The sequence below is a fragment of the Spea bombifrons genome, chromosome 4, assembly GCF_027358695.1.
Source record: "Spea bombifrons isolate aSpeBom1 chromosome 4, aSpeBom1.2.pri, whole genome shotgun sequence".
In the NCBI taxonomy this organism is placed as follows: domain Eukaryota; kingdom Metazoa; phylum Chordata; class Amphibia; order Anura; family Pelobatidae; genus Spea; species Spea bombifrons.
The window spans coordinates 57,335,988-57,363,480 of NC_071090.1; the positions used below are offsets into that span (position 1 = coordinate 57,335,988).

General features: G+C 39.9%; 1 protein-coding gene and 1 long non-coding RNA gene across 2 annotated transcripts in view; both read right to left on the minus strand.

Moving 5' to 3' along the window:
• MOV10L1 (Mov10 like RISC complex RNA helicase 1) overlaps positions 1-27,493 on the minus strand; it is a 43,641-nt gene that overhangs the window by 14,684 nt on the left and 1,464 nt on the right. Inside the window, exons 2-16 of the mRNA XM_053463694.1 lie at positions 25,402-25,586; positions 20,467-20,626; positions 20,209-20,321; positions 19,510-19,700; positions 13,632-13,775; positions 12,869-13,441; positions 12,224-12,415; positions 11,149-11,260; positions 10,369-10,546; positions 10,174-10,244; positions 9,570-9,661; positions 8,244-8,302; positions 7,042-7,154; positions 1,920-2,019; positions 1,277-1,470 (exon numbers count right to left, since the gene is read on the minus strand). Coding sequence (XP_053319669.1) covers positions 1,277-1,470; positions 1,920-2,019; positions 7,042-7,154; positions 8,244-8,302; positions 9,570-9,661; positions 10,174-10,244; positions 10,369-10,546; positions 11,149-11,260; positions 12,224-12,415; positions 12,869-13,441; positions 13,632-13,775; positions 19,510-19,700; positions 20,209-20,321; positions 20,467-20,626; positions 25,402-25,586 — 2,477 coding nt within the window. The remainder of the gene's footprint in view (positions 1-1,276; positions 1,471-1,919; positions 2,020-7,041; positions 7,155-8,243; positions 8,303-9,569; positions 9,662-10,173; positions 10,245-10,368; positions 10,547-11,148; positions 11,261-12,223; positions 12,416-12,868; positions 13,442-13,631; positions 13,776-19,509; positions 19,701-20,208; positions 20,322-20,466; positions 20,627-25,401; positions 25,587-27,493) is intronic.
• LOC128490534 (uncharacterized) lies at positions 1,296-7,148 on the minus strand. The gene is made up of 3 exons (XR_008353959.1): positions 7,042-7,148; positions 1,920-2,019; positions 1,296-1,470 (listed from the first exon to the last, which is right to left on the minus strand). It is a non-coding gene; the product is annotated as an uncharacterized LOC128490534 (long non-coding RNA).

Consider the following 27,493-nt stretch of genomic DNA (forward strand, 5'->3'; position numbering starts at 1 on the left):
TAAATATGAAAATTAGTTTACATGAATTAATATGTACTAGTAAAACTTTTTTCCTATAGGGTAGTCTTATATTCAGGCTTTTTGTTTTTTTCCTAAATTAATATTTTGATTTTGGGGGGTCGTCTTATAATCGAGCAAATACGGTAAATGCTTCATATGGTTATTGACAGTAATTTTAGCCTACCTCTCAATACAGGTATTTATCCTAAAATCCAAAGAAAGAAGGCATAAATACCCTGCACACCAAATAAGTGAAAAAGCACCAAACATTGGTGTCCTTTCAGACACAATCTACATATTTCTAAAACCCACAAAACCTGACCAAAATCTTTGTGAAAGATATGCAGTGCGTACACATAATATATCTACCATTTAATTAGGGGGAAAAAAGTATAATTTACTCCCTCTTCAACTAAACACTGTAAATTGGAATAGTATGGGTTTCAATACAGTACTATCTTGAACAGAACAGCAGTGACTTGTGTTTAACCCCTTCGTGACAATGGCTGATTTTAACATTTCTGTGGCGCTTGCGTTAAACTGGAATTTTCTTTTTTCGCCCGTTTACTCAACCCACACAAGTTATGTTTTTTTTTTTCTTCCCGGGACAAGAAGGGCTTTCTTTAGATGTCATTATTTTGATTGTATCCTATATCACTTACTTTTTCTGACTTTTATGTGAAAAACAAAAGCTAGAAAAAACTTGCTAAATAGATTCTATTTGTCCTGAGTTTCGAAATACCCAGTGTTTTTATGTACGTTATAGGGCAATAAATACAAGTAGCGTTTTGCTATTTCAAAACCATTTTTTCCAAATCTGGTAATTCTTCCCCATGTGCCATTTCGGGCATCTTTGAATCCAGCCAATGCAATCTACCCCATCAAACCATATATTATAGAAGACTAGACACCCCAGGGTATTTCAAATGCTAGTATTTTAACTCTTTCCATGCACTAATTCTACCACCAGTCTTTGTGGTAGTCATTTTTTTTTGCGTTTTTCCCCCCAAAATCTCACAGTGCCGGTTGTAGCCTCTCTCTGGAATGATCACAGCACGTCCTGCGGTGGGAGTTCGGTGTCGCTGAATGCCTCGCTATCGAGGCATTTCAGCAACACCACTGATGTCCTAAACTCTTTTAAAACGGGCGTCCGTCGCCATACGCTGTATGATGGATGTTGACGCCACGGGGAGGGGCCAGACATGTCATCAAGGGGTTAAACAAAACAAGACTAAAGTTGCCACAGTAATGTACACAGACAAAATCAATTTCCTACTCTGTAATATGTGATAGACACCTGTAAAATGGCTTCTATGACGGTTACAGTCTTGCCTGTCCCCGGGGGCCCAAAGAGAATATATGGCGTTGGCCGGCATTCTCCACTCAGAACCCGCCTCACAGCCAGCTTCTGGTATTCATTCAGCATGGGATTGAAAAACTCATTCCTCTTTTTAACAGGTGAATCCTGGCCTGTAAACAAATGTATCTTAAAATCGACAATACTTATTTGTCATGCATACATTAACAAATCTGTCGACAAAATGGCTTAGGTAGAACTCAATTATTTGGAACATTAATACCACTACTATAAAGTTTACCTATGTAACCCTACACTTTACATAAGAGCACACCTGCTCTGATACATATTCCTAAACGGTGAATTACTATTTCTCTATAGGTTTATGTTGCCTACTTCCACATGCCACAGATGGCATTTATATTTCAGACACTGTTCCCTTCATACACAGTTGGTTACCATACATATTTTACTTGTAACATTTTCCATCAAAACATACACCTGTAAATTCTAAATTTGATTTAAGGTCATTACAGTAAGATCTACATCCAACCACAAGGGGAACAAGACATATTCTTGACCAACATATTCCCATAGAACAATTATTTAAAATGATACCGACCACTGTTAGTCTGGGTTGCCACAGTCACCATGTCATTGATGTACACAGCATTCCTTTCTCGTATTGTTTGATTAGAGCATGATTCTTGTGGCTTCTTACCCTAGGGAGGAAAGCAAAATCCCAAACTGCATGAAATTTACTAAGACAGCCAATCATCGCTTTAGGATAACTAAGCCATTTGTTAACCCCTTGAGCCCCCTATGGATATACATGTATGTCCTGAAAAAACATTTCATAAATTCCTTTATGACGTCATGTACATAGATGACACCTCCCTGCCACTACATGGGAGATCAGGCTGTCTTGACAGCATTGTTTCCCCCTGTCAGCAGAAGCCAGCATCACTGGCTTCCTGCGGACTCACTTCTGTAATGTCTGCTGGGCACCGTAAGCCGTTACATAAGGAATGGCCGATTGCGCACCCCCCCCCAGGAGATGTCACTGCTGATGTCAACCAAAAGGTCATTGCATGACAGGATGTCCCCTTCTAAAAATTATAGAAAAAATAAATTCAGTAAGAATAACAAAAAAACAAAAAGTGAGCTAAGTGATGTCATTGTGACATCATTGGCATAACAACTTTGTTCTAGAAGTTCCTAGGGGACCTCTATCCATACTGCACTGAAAACAGTTCCAAAAAAATATAACAAATAAAAAAAAACCATACCATTACATACGATTGCCCTAAGCTCTACAAGTATAATGTATAAAGCCCTGCTCCTATTCACTACCCCCAAACCTGTTAAGCCATAACTACTGTACCACACGCTACACTAGGGAGGCAGCGGGAGCTTATGGAGATGAATGCATGCTGCAAAAGTGGTGTACGATGGAGGGATTTGGGTTTTTAGAGAACTGGGTAGACTTTGCAGTCAGTAAGCTACAGACCCTATAGCAGAGATTGATTGCACCTCAATCATGAGGGGGTTGTGGTACTGCAGGGAGAAGATGGTTAAAGGGTTGGAAGTGATTTTAAACCAGAATGTGTGTCGGGTGAAGATAGCATTAACAGGGTAGATGCCGCCATACCAGGTTACATGTTTTATAGAAAGGATAGAGATGGTAAATAGCTTTGTAACAATGTGGTGGTTCACATTGGTGAGATATATATAGATATATAGAGCCCAAGGAACAGACATTTTGGATGGTGACACGAGTCCAAACCCCACCAAAATCTGTTTGATGGAGCAGTGGGGGCATCTCGAGATGAGGCTTGAAGAGGTCGTACATTATCTGGTGGAAGGAAGGCCTGTTGCCAAGTAGTGTCTATGACTGTTCTCAAGAAGGTAAGTCTAGAGGAGGGAAGTAACTGGGACTTGTGAAGATTCACTTCCCTGCCAAGATCCTGTAATATCGGAATAGTGCTGCTGACTTGGGACTGAAGGGTGGCAGGTGAATAAGGAGCCAGAAGCCAACGTCAAGGTAAGGTATAACCTTGATTCTTTTACATCTTAGATGAGCCATCACTACAGCAAATATTTTGGTAAAAACATGAGAAGTCAAAGACAGGTGAAAAAAAGGGAATGCTCAATATTAAAAGGTTAACAATCCCCTGAGGGCCTGGCAGAGCCAGATGGACATTTTTGATAGCCAACAGCAATAAGTACACGCAGCTACGCATTCTGGAAATCTTTTACAATTCAGTGGCAACTTCATTCTGAATTTAAACGGTAGGATGAACTTGTTCAGGAAATAGAGGTGATAAATCGAACAGATATGAGCTTAAAGAATCCTTAAACCACTGGCAACAAGATTACTGCTTAACAGACCCCTAATCTGACCTCTGGTGGAGGTACTAGCTCTTCATTTATCTGTAATTCCCGACTAACGTCCCAACAAAATTTAACCACTGTGAGGGTCTAGTGAAATAAGAAGCCACAAATCTATTACGGGGATGTCTGGAGACTGATCAGGATCTGTGGTGGTGGACCCCCAGACTGGACCGAAAAGAAGAAGTCTTCCATTGGAGGTCTGGCATCAGGATCTAAAGGGTTCTGGTAGAAACTCTTAGTTTTGGGCTTGGAGAACTGCCCTCCAATGTGTAAGGCTTGCCTTTATACAATCTGGAAGATCTACATGCCTCTTGATCACTTGAAGGGCAAAAGGAGCTCAATTTAAACATAGGAGGGCGTTTACGCTGTGGGAACTAAAATTTACCACCTGACAGACTCCAAGACACCATCTGGATCCTTACCAAATAAATCCTTGCAGTGGAAGGGGATACCACAGAGTCCATTTTTTGAAAAATAATCAACTGACCATGATTTTAACCAGAGGGCTCTGTAAGCCACAACAGTTAAGTTAGATTTATATATATATATATATATATATATATATATATATATATATATATATAGATATAGATATAGATTTACATATATATATATATATATATATATACACATATATATATACACACATACTGTAAAAGGGTGAAGCCGTATTAGTCCAGTAGACACGATGTCAAAAAATAGAGTATTGCAGAGTATGCGGCGATACCTTTTTTATTGGACTAACATAATATTAAAAAGACAAGCTTTCGAGAGTTATCCTCCCTTCATCAAGTCCGAAGCAATACTAATCAACATGATAGAGGTTACAACTTAAAAACAAGTGATGGTATAAAAGAAGGGTGGGGGGGGTTGAGCGGGGTGCCGTAAATAATAGGTCTGGAGGTGAGAAATACAGAGAGGTAGAGAGATAACCAAGGGACAGAACAAATAAACTTAGGGAAACCAATAACCACAGTAAAAAATCAAAGATAATAACAGCAACAGCAACACACATTGGATGTTTAGATGAAGTTCATATGAAGTTCTGGTAGTGTGTAAGGAAACCAGAATCCACATTAAGTCCCTCTTTTATGGTGTTAAAATGTGTAATCATTTTCATCTCAAATGTTTTTCTCTCCTGAGTCTTTCCTTTGAGTACTTTAATTTTCAGGTTTTGGATGGAGTGATTGTTCTGTGTGAAATGATGTCCTACCGGGGTGCAATATTTTTCTTCCTCATGGTTTTTGATGGAGCTGGGGTGCAGGTTCATTCTAAGGTGCAGCTTAAGCCCAGTTTCTCCAATGTAGCACCCTTTGTCACATGCAGAACATTGTATCATGTACACCACGTTTGCTGATGTACATGAGTAAGAATCTTTGATGTATGTTTTGTTGTTGTGACTGGCTGTATTACTGTCACATATATGTTGGCAAAGTTTGCAGCAGGATTTGTTGCATGGTACAGTGCCATTCTGTGTATGCTCCTGTTCTGGGGCCAGTTTGCTGCGCACTAATCTTTTCCTCAGGTTTGGTGATTGCTTGAATGCCAGTATTGGGGGCTGAGGACCCGTATCCTACTCTCTGATGCGCTCAGACAGCCTCCCCTGCCAGCACTTCCCATGGGGAGAGTGCCGGCACGGGAGATTGTCTAAGCGCATCGCGCAGACGTTCACCGGGAATGAGCGTAAACGACCTCCGCTGACGGCACGTCTGCTCGATATGCTTTAACAATCTCCCTTGCCGGGGGGGGGGTGAGTCCCGGCACGGGAGATTGTTAAAGCACATCGAGCAGACGTGCCGGCAGCGGAGGTCGTTCACGCTCATCGCCGCGCGAACAATCTTCCTTGCCGGTACTTCCCACGGCGGAAGAGCCGGCACCGGAAGTTGAATACGTGTTATGCGTAGAAGTCCCTCGCCTGCCCCGCAAGACCCCGTGGAGTCTGCACCGGTAAGTCTGGTGGGGGGGGGGGGCCTCTTGGGGACAGAGTGGCAGAATATTTGGGGGGGGGATAGAGTGGCAGAATATTTCGGGGGGGTAGAGTGGCAGCATATCTCGGAGGGGGGATAGAGTGGCAGCATATCTCGGAGGGGGGATAGAGCGGCATATATATAAATAAGCAAAAAGGAGGGAGGGTAGTGGCTACTGTTGGCAGGGAAGACTCTAGGCCACCTAATGACAGTCTGATCTGTGTATTGGCAGAAAAAGATCCCTAAGATCATAATGATGTTAAGGGGTTAAATTACTTTAATATGAATTCGTCATTGTTGGGCTGTATTAAGCAGGATAAAAAATAAAAAAATAAGGGTATAACTATTCAGTCTGAGAAATCACTATGAACTACTGTGTAAAGAGTAAGTCAATGCTTTAGAAATAAGGCATCGCTAAAAAGATCTGAAAGAACTGTGGTATAACTTAGATATAGTAGATAGGACTGTTTAGCTTGGCAAACATATAAAGGAAAAAAAACACCATATTGTATAATACAGTGAAGGTTGTAATAGATTGTCTTTAGGCAATTGTTCCCCTATAGTTACACATTGCTCTTGTGTGCCAACTGACTTTTACCATTTGCAAAAATTACAGGTCACCAGAGCAGAAAACCAATCAGGGATTGGTGTACAAAAAGCATCAGTACGCATACACCTTAAAAGAAAATGGAGCTTTAACTCTTTATGTACACAGTAGTAAATCCTCTGCATCAGTAAGAGGCAAGCTCACGGCTCAAACCTCTGCACCCAAAAAACGATCTAGGTAATTTTGTTTACCTAGTGTTAACAGTAAGATCTGCATTTTACACTGAAACATAGGATATATAAATAAAAGAAAAAGGTGTATGGACAGCGTTTTTATGTACTGGGAATATTATCGGTCATATATTATTGGGTCAGAAAAACAGAGATATGCGAAACATATTATGAAAAAATACACACACATTTCAATGTAATCTATTTCATTTATGTTAATAGCATGGCTCTAAGCAACCAAGCAAGAAAACAATTCAGCCACATTAAATCTTGTTCATTCAAAATCTCTGAACAAGAAAATCACTGTCCCTGAAACATTTTAATAATGGCGCTAGAACAGAAAAAAAAAATCACTTTGTTCTGCTTGCAGGGGATTATACTTCTAGAAAAAAACATTTTGTTGAATCCCAGTGGGTTTGTTTTCTAATAGCTGTGGATCTGTTAGTTCTTCATGTTCAGTCATGGGTTTCATAGCCATGTTTACTTAAGATTATAGTCATCCAGGGTTTCAGGAACTTAGTGAGCAGACTATACAATCATTTCAATTGTTCCATTCAATGCCAATCATGAGTTATTGTGCACTAAATCAAGAGTTCATTAATTTACCTGATTTTCTTGTTGGCTTAGAGTCTGTTCTGATCGGTCAAAACAATCCTGATCACTGCTCCCTGTAGTGACAACTTGTGGAGACTGCAACACCAGGGTCTCCGGAAACAACACTAAGGGACAAAAATAGACAGCGTGCATTATACAGAAACGCATTCATAAGAAGCCAGCTGATGTCTCATATTATACTCCAATTCATGATTACTTATAATGTCTCTCAGCCATTGTAGTTCGGTAAACTTTTCCCCATAAAATATCTAGCACTACAAAATAGTTAAAAGAATGGTAAGTGGGGAAAAACCAAAACAGCGTCACGCTGTTAACCAAGGAGCGCACTGAGCAATTTCTCCAGGGCCCCAAGCCCATATCATTAGAAGACATACTTTATTTGTAGCAGCTTGAGCAGCTGAACAGTTGTGAAAATTGCTGCCTGTGGGCTCTGGACTAACATGAGGGACTGTCACACAAGCAGAGAGGTGCTGGCTCAACAGCAGGTATATATTGCCTGATTAGCCCAGTGCAAAGTCAACTGTTCCTTCCTCCCAGTGCCCATCAGCACCCTCGCAAGAGTGGGGGAGCTTTAAGTAACAGAATGTGCTGTGATTGGCTGCTCAGTCTCTTGCGTCACTGCCCTTAACTTCTTTTTCTCCTCTATGCTACATGGGCTTGTGTACCCAGTGACAGGCTGCGCAGGAACTTGTACCCTCCCCTGGCAAGAGCACTATAGCACCCAGACAACGGAGGATAGGTCAATTCAGAGTGTTTAACGTTTAAGTGTGTAGTTTTTCTAGCCCTCTGTTTTGGGATATTACATTACTATGAGTGAAAATGTAAAGAAACTGCAAAAAATGTTTTGTTTAATTATCTGACCTAGAACAAAAACTGCAGATAAGCAGTAAGATGTACAAACGAGCTTATTTTCTACAAATAAGCAGACTATCTCATGCAAATAAAGACTGCTCATCAGTATTGTACTGTTAACATTACCAGTAATAATTGATGTTCTTCCTTCTCACTCTTTATCACTACTGAAGAGTGGATATGAGCCAACGGTTTTTGGTATAGAAGTGAGGCTACAATCAACCAGTAAGGGAAGATAGATACTTGCTTGACTCCCGCTATAAAAATATAAATAAATCAACCAGCCACTGGAAGGTCATCAGACCCTCATTTTTCTGCACAACCAGCAAATAATTACTCACCTCTTTGCCCTAGGTGTTTTGCCTGTTCAACAGCAAACTGGCATCTTCTGCTCGGTGTTCTGTGAACATAAAGGCAGAATAGTCAGACAGACTTTTCCATGCACTAATTGTCAAACTTTGCGGTAGTGTTTTATCACATAAATTGTACTTCAGGTATTGATGTACAGCTCCTGGTATATGTCACTGTCAAACAGCAACATCTCCAAAGTACAGTGGTGCTTGTGATTGCTCTTTGGAGCGTCCTGGGGTGGATGTTCGGTATTGATGAGTTTCAGTGACACCACTGAAGCTTAGGAGGTGATCAACTCTTTTAAAATGGACGTCCGCCGCCATACAGAGTTGACGCCCCGGGGAGGGGCCAGACATGGCCCCTGATGCCGATCTCAGTGTTGCTAAATGCCTCGACATCGAGGCATTTCAGCAACACCAGTTTAGTGAAGACAGAGATTGGAGATCTAAGCTAGTTCTAAGCTTGTTTAATGCCATTACGCGCAAGGCATGTCATTGGTCATTAACTGACCGCTTTTGCGCGACGTTCTTGGCATGTCATTGGTCGTTAAGGCAGCTAGATGTTTCCGTTACATGTTTTGCACTGTGGTGTCGTTTGGTGAAGGACCAGCAGACTTATTGTGTGACGTCCCTGGCACGTCATTGGACGTTAAGGCAGCTAGATGTTTCTGTTACATGTTTTGCATGTTTCCGTTGCATGTTTTGCACTATGGTGTCGTTTGGTGAAGGACCAGCAGACTTATTTACATATCTAACACTGCAGTCAGGGCAGTAAGCACTGGACGTAAACCATGTTCATGCGTGGGCATCGTTGAAGGGACAAAAAAATAAATCATATTCGTGATACTGCTTGTCAGTAGGCTGAATTTAATATGTGATGCATACTTTATTTCGATAAACACCAACAATCCAAACTTTTGCTTTACTCCAGACAGCTGTTCCAGCCATACTTCTCCCCAAGCATAAGTGACTCAACATATTCTATGATGCTAAATTACTCTAAACCTGAGACTGCTCCCAGAAGGGTCAGTGTTGTCTATTTCTTTTATTATGGCAGGAGTATTGTTAGAAGAGAAGAACAAATGGGTAGAAGAACACATTTGCAATCCCACTACAAATAGATTATTGTAAATATTCCAGTTTTACTAAGATTTCACTGCACAACCGTATCCCAATGTAAATACTAAGCTTTTTATTGGGCGTTCCCCTGTTACTTCTCCACCTGCTGAGTTCAATGTAAGTGCAGTGCAGACCTCTGATCACTCTCACTTAATTTGTCATTTTGACAATTTGTTTTTATGGAGTTTGATTAGTTACCTGTTCAATGTGAATTCCACATCCATTGGCTCAAAGTTGTAGGACTGCTCAAAGTCAGAGTTCACTCGAAGTGCGACATCCTCCTCATGTATCTAAAGAGAGCAAAGTATTTTCGTTAAATTCAATGGTGTCTGCCTCAAAACATTTACTAGGGGAATACTGCTGTGCATACTTGAGCTTTTGCTTCAACTGACAACCATTGTCATCAAAATATATTAAAGAAAACAAGGACCAATCTACATGCGATATACTCCATTATAGATTAAAAGAGAAGCTTGCTTGTTGCATAGCTGTCCATGCTACTACGGTCAGCACACACTTACCCTCTATTCATTTGATTTAAAACAGAATTCAGTTGAGGGGAGAAGGAAGCTAATAATCCCATGTAGTCTAAAACCCTTCTAAAAAGCTTCTACCATTTGGTCTAAACACATGACTAAATATGTTGAATCGCTAAACTACTGTGTCAGTTTTTAGGTGCTATGTCTAAATGGATCTAGCACAGTAAGTAAAATTAAGACACCAACCAATAAGCTACAGTGGAGAGGTATATTGTTTGAAAACTTTTTGACAAGAGTTGTCTTGAGAATGCATGGTCACTTACTTCAAAAACTGTACCAACAAATTCTATCACAGGTGTGGCATAAGCTTGATATTTTAGAATAATTTTGTCACCTGTAACAAAGAAACAATTTTTAAAATTTACTTTGGTCAAGTATGGATCTAAAATGTGCCAAACCCCTATTGAGATCCTGATTAAGCCCCCCCCCCATCACATTTTGTTTAGAAGCATACTTACCTGGATATAAGGAGGGTCTCCCCTCTGCCAGCCCTGGCACCTCCAGTACAAGGTATCCTCCATGCTTCTGTAAACAAACCCCGCTCAGGCTGAACTCTTGCATTTCTATCTCCATGTGAATGTCCTCCAGCCACAGCAAAGTTGACATTTTCTTTTTATAATTGGATAAATTAAGCACCTGAGATAAAACAAAAGAATTAGATTGCATCAATATATAACAGGACTTGTGGTTTGTAGAAAGAAAAAAAAATACACATATATATTAAGAAATGATTAAAGTAGGAGTTTGTGGATGGTGATGTCATTTTACCTCACTTCTTTGTGCAGCTCTGAAGAGCAAACCCTCACAGCTTCTTTTGTGAGGAGCTAAATAAGGCTGATGTAAAAGTCATCAGCTTACACAGTGTTATTTTAGCCCATCTTGAAAAAGAAACTTGCCAAAGTCCTCTCTTCGTGAAATTGGTCAGCTGAAACCATAACTCTTGCAGATTTTATTAATGAGCATGTTACTTTCATTAGATTTGATTCAATTACACAAAAAACATTTACACATTTCCATGGTATTGGTAGACTGACCTTTTTAGCTAGATACAATCAGCTAAACGCGTGCATTTTAATGTTAACGAACGTTTCTAATTTTCTCAGTTGCTTATCAATTTGGATTGATTTTAGACCCAGCAAACACTTCAGATTACTTTTTCTCTTTCAGTGTGGGAAACCACTTACTGTCAGTTTTATCCTTTAGGAAGACCCAATGCTATACTTTTACAGAACTCTTACCTCTCCTAAGCAAGGTTCTAATGCCAATACATCCATATCATGTTCCACACATTTCCTAAGCCTGTCTGGTATGGGATAGCTTGGTAAAAAACTTGGAAGCTGTCTTCTGGACCTAAATTAATCAAACCAAAATAAAAACATCAGATATATGGCCTATGGGCCACATCTGGCACTTCAAGCCCTTTCCACCACCCACTGGTTATTGAAATCACCAGTAGCAACCATGTCAGTCTCATCATGACAGCTGGCATGAGTGCCTGCACTGCGTGTCAGGATGAAGCATGGACACCACTGTTGACTGGAAGGATTCAGGGTCACACCAGACCTTAGACTTAAGAGAAGCCGGGAACAGTACTGATGTCCAGAGGACATTAAGCGAGTACATTACTGAGTTTTTTTGCTTATGCAGAGTTGTGTTTTTGTGAGTGTCTGAATTGTGAGTGCTGGTCTGTGTGTGTTCTGCTCTTGAGAGTGTTGTGATTAGTGGGAATATTTGAATGCTATAAAGTTATGTCTGTGAGGTACACCAGTTGTGTTCTTGTGTGAGTGTCTCGGTTAAAATCAGTGCAATTGCCCATCTCCGATTAAGTTTTGTGGTTCTTTGTATAGGTCTGCAAGCGCTGTGAATTATAATAATGAACAATAGAAGTTTGGGTGTCTGTCTCCGTTCTGTGAATGATGTGAGATCTATAAGTGTCTGTCAGGCAGAAAATTAATAAAAGCAAATCTTGGTGGTGCTTCAACTCGGAAATAGCATTTGTTTACTCAAATAGCAGCTCCCCGCTACTTGGCAGACTGCACTGCTGAGATGCTAAAGAAGTAGATCAACACAGCTTAGAACCATTGCTTCTTTTTCAGCAGTTAAGTAAATGTAGTCAATTCCTTATTCCTGTTTGTTTTTTAAAAAACAAAAATTTCTGATATTGGTTTCTAAAAATTAGAAAAAGGCATGGTACAGATACACAAAGCTATTGGCATCTTATTATTAAAATGTGTAATATATATATATATATATATATATATATATATATATATATATATATATATATATATGTCTCAAATTAAAATGGCATACTTTCTTGGTGGTGCAGTCAGAACTGTTTTGGTAAGGGTTGATTCTGTCAGACTTTTATTCTGTCTAGAGGTTACTTCGGTGGGAGTTAACAATATTGCTTCTTCCTCACTTTCAATCTTTGCTTCAAGGTAACGTCCAATCACAAAGTCAACGAAAAAGAACAATACCAACTCTTTGCAGCGACCTGGATTTCTTGGTGGAGAAAAAGAGAAAAGTCATCACTAATGCTACAGAAGGACAAGACTAACAAACCCCTAACAAACCCCTATGCACAACCAAAACAAGGCAGATGTCTATGGGGCCAGTTTTTACTTAATGCATACACACTACCCGTTGCTAATTTTACACTGCCCAAGCTATTTTTATATGAAATATGAAGTACAAGTAAAAACTTTACAAGGTGATACTTTGTTTTGTCAACTGGGGTCGCTGCAATATATCTCTTCTCATCTGCATATTAGTTTACTAAACACAATTTGGATTGAAGAGTTTTATGACTGGTTGAAAGCCACAGGAAGCCAAACAACTCACCTTTCGTTTCAAAATGTTTGGGTTAATACAAATAAAGGCTTGAAATATTACTTGATACAAGCCAAGGCACATGTAAACTATAAAAGCAAAGCAAATCTGTTTTCGAAATCTTACCTTGCGTCACAAGTGATCTCTATGAATTCCATCACCCCAGGGTGAATCACCATTGCCTCATTACTGCCTCGGCTGGAACTTGGTTCCGTTTCCACAAGGTCTTTTTCCGAGTCATTATCTCTGGGGCAAGCAATCATGCTGGGTGTAAATGAAAGCTCCTCGTGCACTGTGAGCTTTTTGAGAGCGCCAAGAGTATTGTCCCGAGATGCCTCCACGTTTTTATAGAATAATGATTTGCCCAACAAAGTGCTTATAGGAGAAGCCTTATTGATATATCTGTAATACTGACCTGTTGAAGGCAGAGCTGCACAAGGCACATTGCAGTGACCAAACCTAGTGCTTAAAGTTTTTTTTTCTGCTAAATCAGCAGAATTAGCTTCATATAACTTGTCTTGAGTAGAACAAGCAGTTACATCAAGTGACTTTTGAGGCTGAGATGTGCAACAAAGTGTTTGTGGTGAGGACACATCAGTCCCAGATGGCGGGAGACACATTTCAAACCTGAATCTGTTTTCCTTTTCCCAACCTGCAACTTTGCAAGCGACTAGGTATTGTGTTTCAGCGCCTTTATTCCTAAAAAACAAAACAATTTAGAAAACAGTGCAATACTCTACAGTAATATCAATACTTACATACAATAACATTTTAATTGCATAAAGTACTGGCATTTATGCAAAGCATCCGATACATAGAAAAGAAAAAAATCTCAAGGTGCAAGAGGTTTACACAGTTAATCAGCATTTACAAAATGAATTAAACGTACTCTATGCAAATCTTTATTGTTCTGCTATGGCCTTGTTTTATCACACCAAAGTTAGTCATTCTGGAAATCTCCAAACCCCCTTTGTTCATCATCAATGTAGCAGAGTACTGGTCTTGGCCGTTCACGTCTTTAGAAGCAGATAATCTGCAGACAAAAATAAATGCATGTTATATTTTCATATTGTTTGCCGACAGTTACCCATATTTTCATACCTAAGCTTCTATCTGAACTATATCATTTTTGAAAGGGAATGAGCACCCCGCCAGCATGTTTATTATTTGTTGTGGCTGTACTAGTTAAAAAAAATGGTTGGAAACAATACATAGAAATCTGTTAAATAACAACAAATAACCTGTGTCAGCTTAACACATTCTTTCTAAAAGGTACACTACACTCTAGAACCTTACATTTTTTGTGCATTTAACACGACTCCCCTTTCTGATTTCTGATGTACTCTTATAGTCAAACTAAACGCGCATCACGACAAATATACTGAAGAAAATAAAAAATTAAGAGTTAAATGGCACACTGTTCCTCCTCCCCCCTCTTCTACAGGCTATATAGCCTACACTAACCCACAGATCCCCAGAAAGTAAAAAGCCAACACACATTCAATACAAACATTTTATTAAGATAAGGAATCAAGTGCTACATATTGGAGTCAGAGAAATTAAATTTGCGTTAAGAAAAACCATGCGCCAAGTAGCAGCAAGTCATAGGGATGCAGAAAGCCAGAAAAGTTAGGGTGTTTTAGAATGATTAACCACTGCCTGCAAGCCTTTATGTCCAAAAGCAACCTCCACAGGGGCCAGGATGTTGAGCTTGTAACGTTTAGAGAACGTATGGAGAGATGACCAATTGCGGCCCATGAGGCAGCGGTTGCTCTTGTGGAATGGGCGGTAATTGGAAATGGGAGGAACACCTTGGCGCACATAAGACAGCTTGAAGTTCTCCCACCCTCTTAGTTGTGGTTATCGGAGGGGGGGGGCGGTACTGAAGCATCAGTTTTGCTCAAAAGTTTGTATACAGTTTTGCTCAAAAGTTTGCATACCCTGGCAGAAATTGTGAAGTGTTGGCATTGATTTCGAAAATGTGTCTGATCATGCAAAGAAACAGCCTTTTATTTAAGGGTGGTGATCATATGAAGTCATTTATCACATAGTTGTTTGGCTTCTTTTTAAATCATAATGATCAGATGCCACACAAATGGCCCTGATCAAAAGTTCACCTAACATTGAATGTTTGGCCTTGAATGTATGACCTTGTTACAGACACAGGTTAAAATGGCAGTTACAGGTTCATTTCTCACATCTGTGGTTTTTTAACCCCTTAATGACAAAGCCTGTACATGTTCAGGCTCAAAATGCATTGTTTTCAATGGGTTTAGGGACCGCCTATTGTCCTTAAGGGGTTAAATTGCAAGTAGCACCTGTGTATAAATAGTCAACGAGTTTGTAAGCTCTTATGTGGATGCACTGAGCAGGCTAGATACTAAGCCATGGGGAGCAGAAAAGAACTGTCAAAAGAACTGCGTAACAAGGTAATGGAACTTTATAAAGAAATCCAAAGCCTTGAAAATGCCAATCAGTACTGTCAATCACTTATTAAGAAGTGGAAAATTTGAGGATCTCTATATACCAAGCCAAGGCCAGATAGACCAAGAAAGATTTCAGCCACAACTACCAGGAGAATTGTTCGGGATACAAAGAAAAACCCACAGGTAATCACAAGAAATACTGGTTGCTCTGAAAAAAGACTGTTTCATGGAGCACAATAAGATACTTGAACAAAAATGAGCTGCATGGGCGAGTTGACAGAAAGAAGACTTTACTTGCGCCAATGCCACAAAAAAGCAGGGTTACAATTTGCCTGATAAGCGCCATGTTTGTAGAGCGGTCAACAAGGCCTATAGCGAAAAGAATACCATCCCCGCTGTGAAGCATGGTGTATCTAACAGTGGCTCAGGGATGTTTTTTTTGGGGGGGGCTCTAAAGGCTGTAAAAATTGAGGGCAAGATGAATGCAGACAATTTGCATTCTTCAGCACGAGAGCGGTGCATGGGACGCTGTTGGACTTTCCAGTATGACAATGACCTTAAGCACAAGGCCAAGTTGACCCTCCAGTGGTTACAGCAGAAAGAAGTGAAGGTTCTGGAGTGGCCATCACAGTCTCCTGACCTTAATATCATCGAGCCACTCTGGGGAGATCTCAATGGACATTTATGGACGACGACCAAAGACTTTGCATGATGAATGGGCAGCTATACCACCTGCAAGAATTTGGGGCTTCGTAGACAACCATTACAAAAGACATTGACTTCTGTCACAAGACCTCAGGAACCAACTGCTGGAATGGCAGAAGAGCGACCAGAAAACCTAGAAGCATTGTGGCTCTTATGGAACATCTTATGAGGCTTTGACACCGGGGAGAAAATTTCCTGGAATCCATTTCTACAAATCAAAGCGTACTTGGAGTGAGATATAATTTCTCTAGATTCAGAATATAACTATAATTATAAACGCTGACATCATTTTTGACAAATGGAGACCAAGGATGTTTGTGGAAGAGGCTTTCACAAAAAAACCTCTAGGTACGGAAGTTAAAGCCTTGGGATCGAAGCAAAGCTGTCAAGAAGACGTCCTTGGTGAAAACCATTGGAGCCGGGGAAAGGCCGAACGACAGAGCCCGAAAAAAAGGAGGTGGAGAATAGACCAACCTCTTCAGACTGTGAACTAGGGCTGCAACAACTAACCGATAAAATCGATAATGAAATTCGTTGCCAATGAATTTCATTATCGATCAGTTGAATCGATTTATCGATTATAAAATGAGGGTTTTTTTCCAGAGCAAATGCTCTGAAAATACCCCTTGTGTTATAATCCGTTTCATTCAGTGTGACTCACAGCAGTTACTACTTACAGTCCCTCCCTGAAGTCACTCTGACAATTGGCCCGGCCCCTTTTCTCCCAGCCAATCCCTGCAAAGACTGGCGGTAGAATTAATGCATGGAAAGTGTTAAAATACCAGCATCTGAAATACCCTGAGGTGTCTAGTCTTCTATAATATATGGTTTGATGGGGTAGATTGCATTGGCTGGCTTCAAAAGACACCCAAAATGGCACATGGGAAAAGAATTACCAGATTTGGAAAAAATGGTTTTGAAATTGCTACTTGTACTTATTGCCCCATAGCGTGCAGAAAAAGGCAAAAAAATCTTGGGTATTTCTGAACTCAGTATTAATAGTAGAATCTATTTAGCAGGTTTTTTCATTAGCTTTCATAGAGGAGTAAAATATTTTTCAAGTAAAAGTCAGAAAAAGTCCTTTTCACCGTATTTTTAACTTTTTAATGGTGATAGGATACAATCAAAACAATGCCATCTAAAGAAAGCCCTTCTTGTCCTGAAAAAAACCAATATAAAACTTGTGTGGGTTCAGTAAATGAAAAAGAAAATTACAGCTAAACATGAAGGATACAAGAAATTAAGTCAGCCTTTGCCACGTAGGGGTTAAAGATTGGGTTGTATACATGTACCTGTTTATCTATGTTAATGCAATTCTGTGGATATATTAGGCTATGTTTTACAACAATAAAACGTTCAATTTGTTCTTCACAATCATGGTGGTCGTGACTACTTTTGTGATCTAAGACAAAGATCCATCTATTAGACTCCTGAGGCTGGAGACTATCCTGAGGGACAGGCGAAGGGTTCATAGGGTATCCATTGCTCTAACTAAGCAACCCGTTACAGTATCTGGGGTGTCTAGTTTTCAAAAACCATATGGTTTGATGGCGATAAATTTAACAGGCCAGCTTCAAAGATGTCCCAAATAGGATAGGGGGCAGGATGACCAGATTTGAAAACGATTTTGAAATTGCAACATGCCTATTTGTACCTACTGCCCTATTATTTGAAAAATATATAAAAAACACTGGATATTTCTATACTCAAGGCAACTATTATAATTTAGTGTGTTTTTTCCCCAATCGTTTTTGTAAAACCCTTAATGACCAATGACATCACAGGGCACCAATGTCTGTCATATATTCACCGGATTTTATATAAGATTTTCTATAAGAAATTTAAAGGTATCCGACAAAAGCTCTTGTTCTGCAAAACAAATCTCCAATATACAACTTGTGTGGGTACACCTAACGAGAGACGGGAAAATTATACCTAACATGAAAATTTCAAAAATGTTAGTAAACCCTCTGTCACAAAGGGTACAACATTTTTTTTGTACCATTTGTGACAGAGGCTATTTTAAACATGTCTGCAATGTTTAGCTAGGCTTTTGTGACTTTTATTTGCAAAATATTTTACTCATCTAACAAAAAAACCCACACTAAATAAATTATATTAATATTTGCCTTGAGTATAGACATATCTGGTGTTATATATATAAATAAATATAAAAATCTGATTATCCTGTCCTCTATACTATTTGGGACATCTTTGAAGCTGGCCTATTCAATTTACCCCCATCAAACCATATGGTTTTTGAAAACGAGACACCCCAGAGTATTTTAATACTTTCCATGCACAAATTATGGCGTAATTCTGATGGCGCTTAATACGTCCTCACCGGGTCTACAAGGCATAAAATCTTGTAACAGCATAGAACGTCCTTGTGTCCTCAACCGGTTAAGGCTTGAAGAGCTATGCCAAACCGCAATGGCAGGGAGTACCTAGACAATCCAGTGACAAAACAGAACTGCTGGAGATTCAAACAAGTATGCTGGTCTTCTTCAGCGGCACTTACAAGACGATGCGATCAAATCCCTAAAGAACTGTAAAGGATGGGCATCCGAGCTAACCAACCCGGCTAAGAAAACAGAAAAGCTCTATTCATCTGTGATGCCTTCTCTAGATCTGGAGCTGTGTTTGCTTGCTTCTCTCTCTCTCACACACACATACACATATATATATATATATATATATATATGTATATATATATATATATATGTATATATATATATATATATATATATATATATACATATACATATACATATACATATACATATACATATACATATACATATATACACATATACATATATATATATATATATATATATATATATATCATAGCTGTGATGTCAGGCACACGGAAAAGGACTTGAGAGAAGTCACATGACGTGAGGATGTTGGGTAAGGATATGTAGAGCAGAAATTGCAGATTTCATGACGGTTACTATGTTACTTCTACAAACTGTCTAAACTGTTAATGAAGAGTTACAAGGATTTCCAGAATAATTTCTGCAAGTTTATAACACCGTCCCTGCCAAGGACAGGAAATACTAGGGATCTGTGGGTTAGTGTAGGCTTTATAGCCTGTAAGAAGGGAAAGAGTAGTAGTAGTGTGCCTTTTAACTCTATTTCCAGATCCTGTCCTGCCCAAAAGGATTCAGGATAAAAACCCCTATGATTTGCTGCCATTTTGAAGATGGGGGAAAAATACAAAATTTCCACAATGTCATCCTTTTTGCATTACAAGTGCACCCACTTTTGTGTACTCCATTTGCCATCATATTCATCAATTTAGCTTGGAGGGATGAGAGTTTAAGTCCATCTGCCCATTTTGTTTTATTTAAAATATATTAATGTAATCTGGTATGTGTTTGTAGGCTGCCCGCTCTTTTCAAATAGTGTGAGAAGCTGCTGATAGGTCACAGACATGTTTAGTGTAAACTTGAGGCTTCCATACTAATTGGGAAGCCTCCATGTTGGCTGAAAATTGCAGGTGAATTTCTTCATTACCTACCATGTCATCACTACAGGATTTAAGCTCACTATCTACAAGAGGGCATGGTACATGAAGGAATCAAGGTGTTTAATTCAATAAAAATAAATCTGCTTTATACTTGTAGTTACCGGTCTTTGTTTGCTGGGGCAATGCAAAGAGCCCGCCATACATAGCATGACTGGTTACTTTCTATAACTACTGCATTTACAAGATCGCCTCGTTTAGGTTCATAGCCTTGAGGAAGCCTTAGGGAATCCATTGTGAAGAATATACTCTCATCGGCAACTCCACTTCTTCCATAAAAGGCAGAAATTCTGACCTGAAAACAGAAAAATAGTACTCTGAGCTGAATTTGAAAATACAACCCAACTTCATAAACAGAAGTAGAGTCTGTTCTGATCTGCATATTAAATAGAGAGGTGAAAATATACACGTGCACGCATCCTTAAATTTTGTGCGTGGTTGGATAAAAACATCTCATGGGTACGAAACAAACCTATACGGGAAAAGGGACGGTGTGGGAGGAATTATGATTTAATGACCGTGCAAGCAAAGTGTGGGTTAATTAATCTGCAAAATGCTTGCTTTTTCATTTCTTAGATATATCTATATCTATCTATACATGTGTGCATAATTATATCCGTGTTCCAATTATTTATACATTTTGATGTTTGTTACTGGCATCAGGATGCCTAGGAATTACCCACCTACCAGTATTCTCCAGAATAATACTACTAATACATGGTCACTTAGCACAGACTACATCTATAGAGCATTTATTACAGGACCAGTTAGTTGTTACAAATCTATGCTCCTGAAATACTTACTTCGTCTACTCGTTTACACCGAAGCGGTTTTACCAAGCATGCCTCACTGCTCCATGTTGATGGATTTATAACATATTCTGCTTTTACCCAGTCTCCTTTGTATGGCTCATATCCTGTGATTAAAATAGAAAAGCAAATGACATCCATATATGCCAAAAGATTGTCACAAGGCCTCATCTACAGAAACAATCAATAATATAAATCAAACCTCCACCTTAGTCTATACATGTGTCTTGCTAACTGCAGTTTCATAATTACCTTCACATACATTACACATCGAAAAATATGTTGTCTGGTTAATATCTCCACCATCTTTGTAGCAGGAAGTAATGCTACCAATTAAAATCTTTATGCCGAGATCCCAAGTATTTGTATTTTCAGAAGTGTCAGCTTCCCATCTGTCAGATATAGTCTGCACCTATAGAGAAATTGCCAAATTAGAGATTATACAGGATTTGCCACCATAACGGACCATTTGCTAAGATATTTTTCAAGGTTTGTCTTGAGACATACATTTAGGTTACAGTTAAAAAATAAAAAAAAATCCAAATAGCTTGTTTTTAATTATGTTCCAAAGTTATTCTTAACTGGATAGTCCTGAAGAAAACACTGTTTTTTTTGTGTGTATATAATAACCTGGAAGAGTTTCCATCTTTAACCCCTTCAATCCCCTATAGACGTACCGGGACGTCCAAAAAATGCCCACTAAGAAACCCCTATGGACATACCGGTACGTCTAGCCCTTCGTGCAGCGTCCGGGACACATCCCTGCCGCTGCACGGGAGACCAGGCTGTCGTTTGACAGCCTGGACTCCCCCCTGGCAGCAGAAGCCAGCGTTGCTGGCTTTCTGCTGCCCGATCTCCTGTAACAGCTTCCGGCGCGAAGCCGGAAAACTTACAGATAGAAATACCCGATCGCGCGATCGGGCTTTCCCTTCCAGGTGACGTCACTACTGACGTCACCTGGAAGTTCACGGGAGGATCGGGTATCCCTGCAGGTTCTGTCTAGACCCTGCTGGGCTACTCGATCACTCCGATGAGGGAGCTGTAACAGTTTCCGGCACGAATGCCGGTAAACTGTTACAGTTGGAAATGCGCAATCGCGCTTTCCCTTCCGGGTCACGTCACTACTGACGTGACCTGGTAGCTCACGGGAGGACAGGGTATCCCTGCAGGGTCTGTCTGCTGGGCTACCCGATCACTCCGATGAGGGAGCTGTAACAGTTACCCAAATACCCCTGATAGGATAGCCTGGGTTGTCTGCTTTACAGAAATATATACCTTTGTGGGTGTTTTTGTTTTATTTGTTTAAAATTAGAGTTACAGTCCCATCATACCTAATGTAAAAATTTTACGGCTTTGTATAAAGTAACGTACACCTTATAGTATGTCAGGGCTTGACAAATTTGTTGTGAATCTAGGCGCCAGGTAAAAAAGTTAGGAGCCAGGATTTTTTTTAAACTAACAGTTGGTCAGGAGTGATCTGATCATCATCAGCCCACTTACTAAACTCACAGCGTTTGACCTGGAAGCACCCTGGACTTTCAGGTCAGTGCTGTTTGTTTGTTTTTTTTTTAATACATTTTTTTCATTTTTTTAACTCTTTCGATGCTGATGTTCCATTGGAGCACAGCATTGACAGATATTTAGTCCCCAAAAGCTTGTGGGGACAAATGTTAACCCCTGCAATGCCACGAATGTGTCATACACAATTGTGGCATTGAAGGGGTTAACGCTGCACTGTCGATCTCAGGGAGCGATCAGGCAGCGGGGGGTGTTGGGGCTGGTCTCCACACTCATGTGGAGACCGAAGAACCCTCTCCCCCTGTCCCTGAAGCTGCCTCTGGCAGCTGGGACTCAATTGCTGGTCTATAGACCAGCCATTGCAGAGGGAGTCTCTTTGATGACTGCTGTAGGCTTCCATACTTACAGGAGTCATCAAAGGGCTTGTGGGGGCTCGTTTTTGCTGTTGCTGGTCTGTCTGAGCTTCCAGGCAGACCACCAGCAGCAAAGCCCCCAAAACTGGAATTAACCCCTAAATGCCGCGATCGCGGCATTGAAGGGGTTAACGCTGCGCTGTCGCTCCCATGGAGCGATCAGGCAGCTGGGGGGTGTTGGGTGAGGTCCCCAGACTTGTGTGGGGACCCAATCAACACACAAACCCCTTCCCTGAGGCTGCCTGTGGCAGCTGAAAACACGATTGCTGCTTTTCCAGCAACCGCGTTTTCAGCCTACAGGATCACTCCGTGGGAGTGATCTCAGGCTCGGGGGCGGGCTCTGAGTGGCTGTGCTAGCAGCGCCCCCGTGTGGTGACTCAGCCTCTTACATCCACAATTTTTTCTGGATGTAAGAGGCTGACAAAACCTAGGCGCCAGGACAAAATTCTCTGTCGCCATGGCGACCTGGCGCCTGGGATTTGTCGAGCCCTGTAGTATGTTGGCTTTATGTGCTGGAAAAGTATGAAAATTCTATATAAATTAGGTATTTCTGAAACCAGGACACTTGAATTGATAAATTTGGATGGAATTTTCTGTCACTTTACCTATCTCTATCTTTCCTTGAAAAAAAACAATATATAGTTTACATGGGTACACTATTCACAGGAAAAATGAATAATCGCTGAACCGACATAGTGCAAAAATGGCAAAATTGTGCCGGGCTTTGAGGTACCAAAAACCCCTGGGATTGAAGAGGTTAAATCAAGGTTTCCAGCTAGCCTATATTAGGTGTTTGCTATGGTAAATTTATGATTGTTTTTTCACATTTGAAGAGATCTGTCTAAGTCCATCAAGTTCACCCCTTCCACCAATTCTTCCTGCTACTGATGCAAAAGTAGGAAAACACATCCAATTAAGCTATTTTTTTCATTTTGACAATTAAGGGGTGGGGGAATCTTCCAAGACTCTAAAAGGAAATCAGATATCTCATTGGGTCAAGAAGCTCTAAAATATTAATGTTCATTTATACCTCTGTATGCTCTGCTTTTCTAAAAAGATATATATTATAATATATGATCTAGTCCCCCCCTCCTGCCCAAAATAGGACAGCAAGACCAGTATGTAACTGGGATGTCAGTTTGGCAATGCAGAGCACCCAGTAAATCATTTTTTTCTGAATAAACAAGATATTTAAAAAAGATTTAATCGGCCCTTGCTTATCCCACAGCAAATGTTCCCTTCTTCTAATACTGGCCTTATCCGACATGCCTGAGATGGCACTTGCTGAGGAACGAAAGTAGTTTTGGGTCTAGGAGTGTGCCAGCCTGCATGAATAAACTTGAAGTCTGTTCAAGATTAAAAATCTCCTTTGTCAACTACATTTAAAGGGCATTTATGCTAATACCAGTAGAGAAAGAAGCCATGATGGAACCGAATAACTCATTATTGATGTCATGGCTTCCAAAGGAGCTTGCTGAATGGGGTCCATATCTCCAAAACTATTATGCTTTTTGTTTACGAGGCACTCCTAAGATATGACATGCCAAAAGATATTTGCATATTTTGACTAGGGCTGCAAATAACTATTATTTTCAGAATTGATTACTTGGCCGATTAATCAGATTAAAAAAAAAAAAAAAGTAAATTTTTCATTTAAAATAATTTAATAAAGCAACATAGGTTTTTAAAATGAACAGTAGAACAAAACAAAACAAACAACTTTGCTAAAAATGCATTTCTTGTTTTTATTTCCCAGCCTGCCTCCCAGTTATGCACATTTGAGCCCAGGCTTGCCACACTGTCTCCTAGAAAATAAATACATTAATAATCTTCACTGTCCCCAAGGTTTTGAGTCCCCTCAGTTTGCCCCCCCTTTACCTCTAACTGCACCTTCAGTTAACTTAGATTAATTAAATTAACCCTCAGCATTAAATTAACTCTGAAGACCCCATCAACCACAACTGCCCCTAAATTAACCCTAAACACCCCATTAACTATAACTGCCCCTAAATTAACCCCCATCTACCCTAACTTTCAGCAGCCTAAATATTAATTTTATACTCAGTTCCTGAGCCATGTGGACACTAGGAAATGGCGGGGCCAATCAGCAGTTTGACTGCAGGGAGGGACTGGGAGAAAAAGGGGTGGAGCCAATTGGCAGTGACTGCAGGGAGGAGCTGGTAAGCAGTAACTAATTTGCCAACGATTTTCATTATCGATTATAATCGATTATTTCATTATCGATTATTAAGCACACACACTATGGATTAAAGTATTGGGACACCTGACCATTACACCAACAGGGACTTTGTTGACATAGTATTGAAATTACATAGACATTAATATGTAATTGTTCCTCACTTTGGAGCTATAACAGCTTCCACTCTTCTGGGAAGGCTTTCCACAAGGTTTTTTTTGTGTGTGTGTTTCTGTGGGAATTTTTGCCCATTCCAGTACAGCATCTGGGATGTCCGGTACTTGTTCGGTTGATTTTAGCACACATTTGGTGTGCTACAGCTGCTACCTGCTTCAAAGAATGGTCTGCCTACCCTATATTAGGCACAAGCCACAAAACTCAGAGCCAGGTAATTTTATGGCTCAGAGCAAGGGAGGAAAAAAAAAACCACAGAAAGACATTTATTTGAAGTGCCGCCTTAAGGGCACAGTCGTGTGATTTTCAGGAGCGCTTTTTTTTTTTTTTTTTAAAGGCCCTGTTTAAATTGTGAGTAAGCACTCTGTAGGAGATTATATATATATATATATATATATTATATATTACACTGTTTATTTCTATATACAGACATACTGCACTAATATTTTTGTATTTCTGTTACATGTTACCACCCAGTGACTACATGTAAAGGGTGAGTTTTTTAAAAAAATATTTATTTTAGCGCTCCACACTTTTCTGGTGTGAAAGCGCCAGAATATATATGTTTGCTCAAAGCTAATTCCATTGACACTTTTCCAATTTGAAATTCTTTAGATAAATGTCTTAAAGGAAGCATGCAGTACATGGAAGAGTCTCTGTAAGTAACAGACACCTCAATAAAAAGTCCAATCTCCTTGCTAATGTAGTAGACAATAGGTCTGGTGATTTGAGAGCTGTAACTGCACGTTAATACTAAACTAGTTATTTAAGTTAAAGCAGAATATGAATGATCTAAAATGACCTAGAAATTTGACGAATATTCCTTCCATATTTATTGTTGAACAGAAACAGTTACATTCCAAGTCAGTTATTAATGCAACTTACTTTCACAGCTCTCCAGCCTCCAGATGTCCTATCTTCTTCAAATGCGACATTGACCTTTTGTCCAACGCTTAATGGCTCCCTGCCAATCACGACATCATTTGTAAAATAAACTTGGTCATTTATCATGCCATAACCATTGCAAAAACGGGTTACCACTCCATCTATATATCTAACCATGGAGAAGTCTGCACAAGGGAAAAATAAAACACATTTAAAACATTAAATTAACAACCACATAGACAATAGGGCTACATCTTTCCCCAGTAGAAGTAGCATACATGCATGTTGCAGTCTATTGGTAATTAATAAGACAATTACAGGAGAAAAAGTATAGTTAAAATGATACCATGTATTCATTTCAAGCTTTCAAGACCAAGTTGTTAGGTCCCTTCCTCAGACATTAAAGACGCTAAAATAGAATTTCCTTAATACAAAACATACATTTCACAGGTTTACAAAAAGGCAAAACAAACACAGGAGATATTGGAGAATTTTCTCAGCAGTAACTTAGCTAGACATAACAAGATAAACATCCTTAGACTCTCAAGAAGGAGTTTATCAAACATGGGTACAGTATAAAAGAAATCAGACTCTCATATACAGAAAGCCATTCAAAAATATCTTGAGATACAAAACAGCCACACACACACAAAAATATCTTGCATTGAGATCACAGTGTCTGTGATCAGCGTGTCATCAGAGCAATCGGATATCCCAGCAGGGTCTAGACAGACATGGCAGGGGATATCCTGTCCTCCGATGACCTTCCGGGTGACGTCAGCAGTGACGCGACCTGGAGGGGAATGCCCGATCGCATGATCGGGCATGTTAAACTACGGCTTTCCGGCACTCGTGCCTGCAGCCGTTACAGGAGATCAGGAAGCAGAAAGCCAGCGATGCTGGCTTCTGCTGACAGAGGGGAATCCAGGCTGATCTCCCGTGCAAGAAGGTCAGGACGTACATGTATGTCCATAAGGGTTTTTTTTATGGACGTACCGGTACGTCCATAGGGGACTGGAGGGGTTAATAACTGTAATAGATTATTATTATTATTTTTTTTAATAAGATAGACTTCTTTAGGACCCATGGTGAAAACAGGATCCAGGACAATTGGTGAAAGAAGGCCATCTCTGTAAATCAAAAAGGTGTGGAAACACAAGCATTGTATTCCCCTTGTGGCGGGGCTAGAGGGATGGATAACGTGTTGTATGTTCAGAGGCACAAAGATAAATATTTTACAAAAATGGCCAAATGCTCATGTCAGTCTGAAGTAGACATGGATTAACTACAACAGATAAGTATATCACATAAAACTGCTATTTGCGTCTTCCTCCATCACTGCCTTAAAAACAAGGTGTGCTTCGAAACAATATAAATTTTACAATATGAATCAGGTTAAACAAGGAATTATTTACGATTTGGCATACGATGGCTGGACCATTCCTTTAAGAAAATCCTCATGACAAAGATGAAGAACCATCATTATGATGTGTAAACGCTTGATTGTGGGCACTTATGCATCAAAAAACAGCTGTTCCTCTTAGGTGATGCCTTGTAGGCCAGGGTCAAAGGATATAGTCTGCTATCCTATTCACTTAAATGCCTAAAATAGCTATGGGACCCTTAAAGTTTTGTGGTGTCTGTTTTGCAAATGCATGGGGGGGATTCTGCAAAAAACGGACAGTCATGTTTCCACTTCCCCCAGCTATTTGCAAATACACTTAACTTCCAGTCAGCTCTAGCACTGACTGTGGATGCTGCGGTTTGGGGTCCCTTCAGACCCTCATGCGCATACAGTCAGTGTTCTCATTTATTTTAATGGGGGTGTTTTCAGTGGCAACCGCTGCCCCCCCCACCCCGGGAATTTAATATAAATTTCAAACATATCAGTAGCTACCTCTACAAAGCTAGGGATGTATGCACTAAAGATTTTCATTCAGGTGTGTTTAGAAGAAAGTCTCAATCTCATCCCAGCTATGCACCGAACTTCTTTGACTGGTTGTTTGACTAGGACAGTATTTTATAGTCCTAAATGCCACAATGTTGCAAATATATAAAACAGAAAATGTATGATATATGAAATTGTGGTACT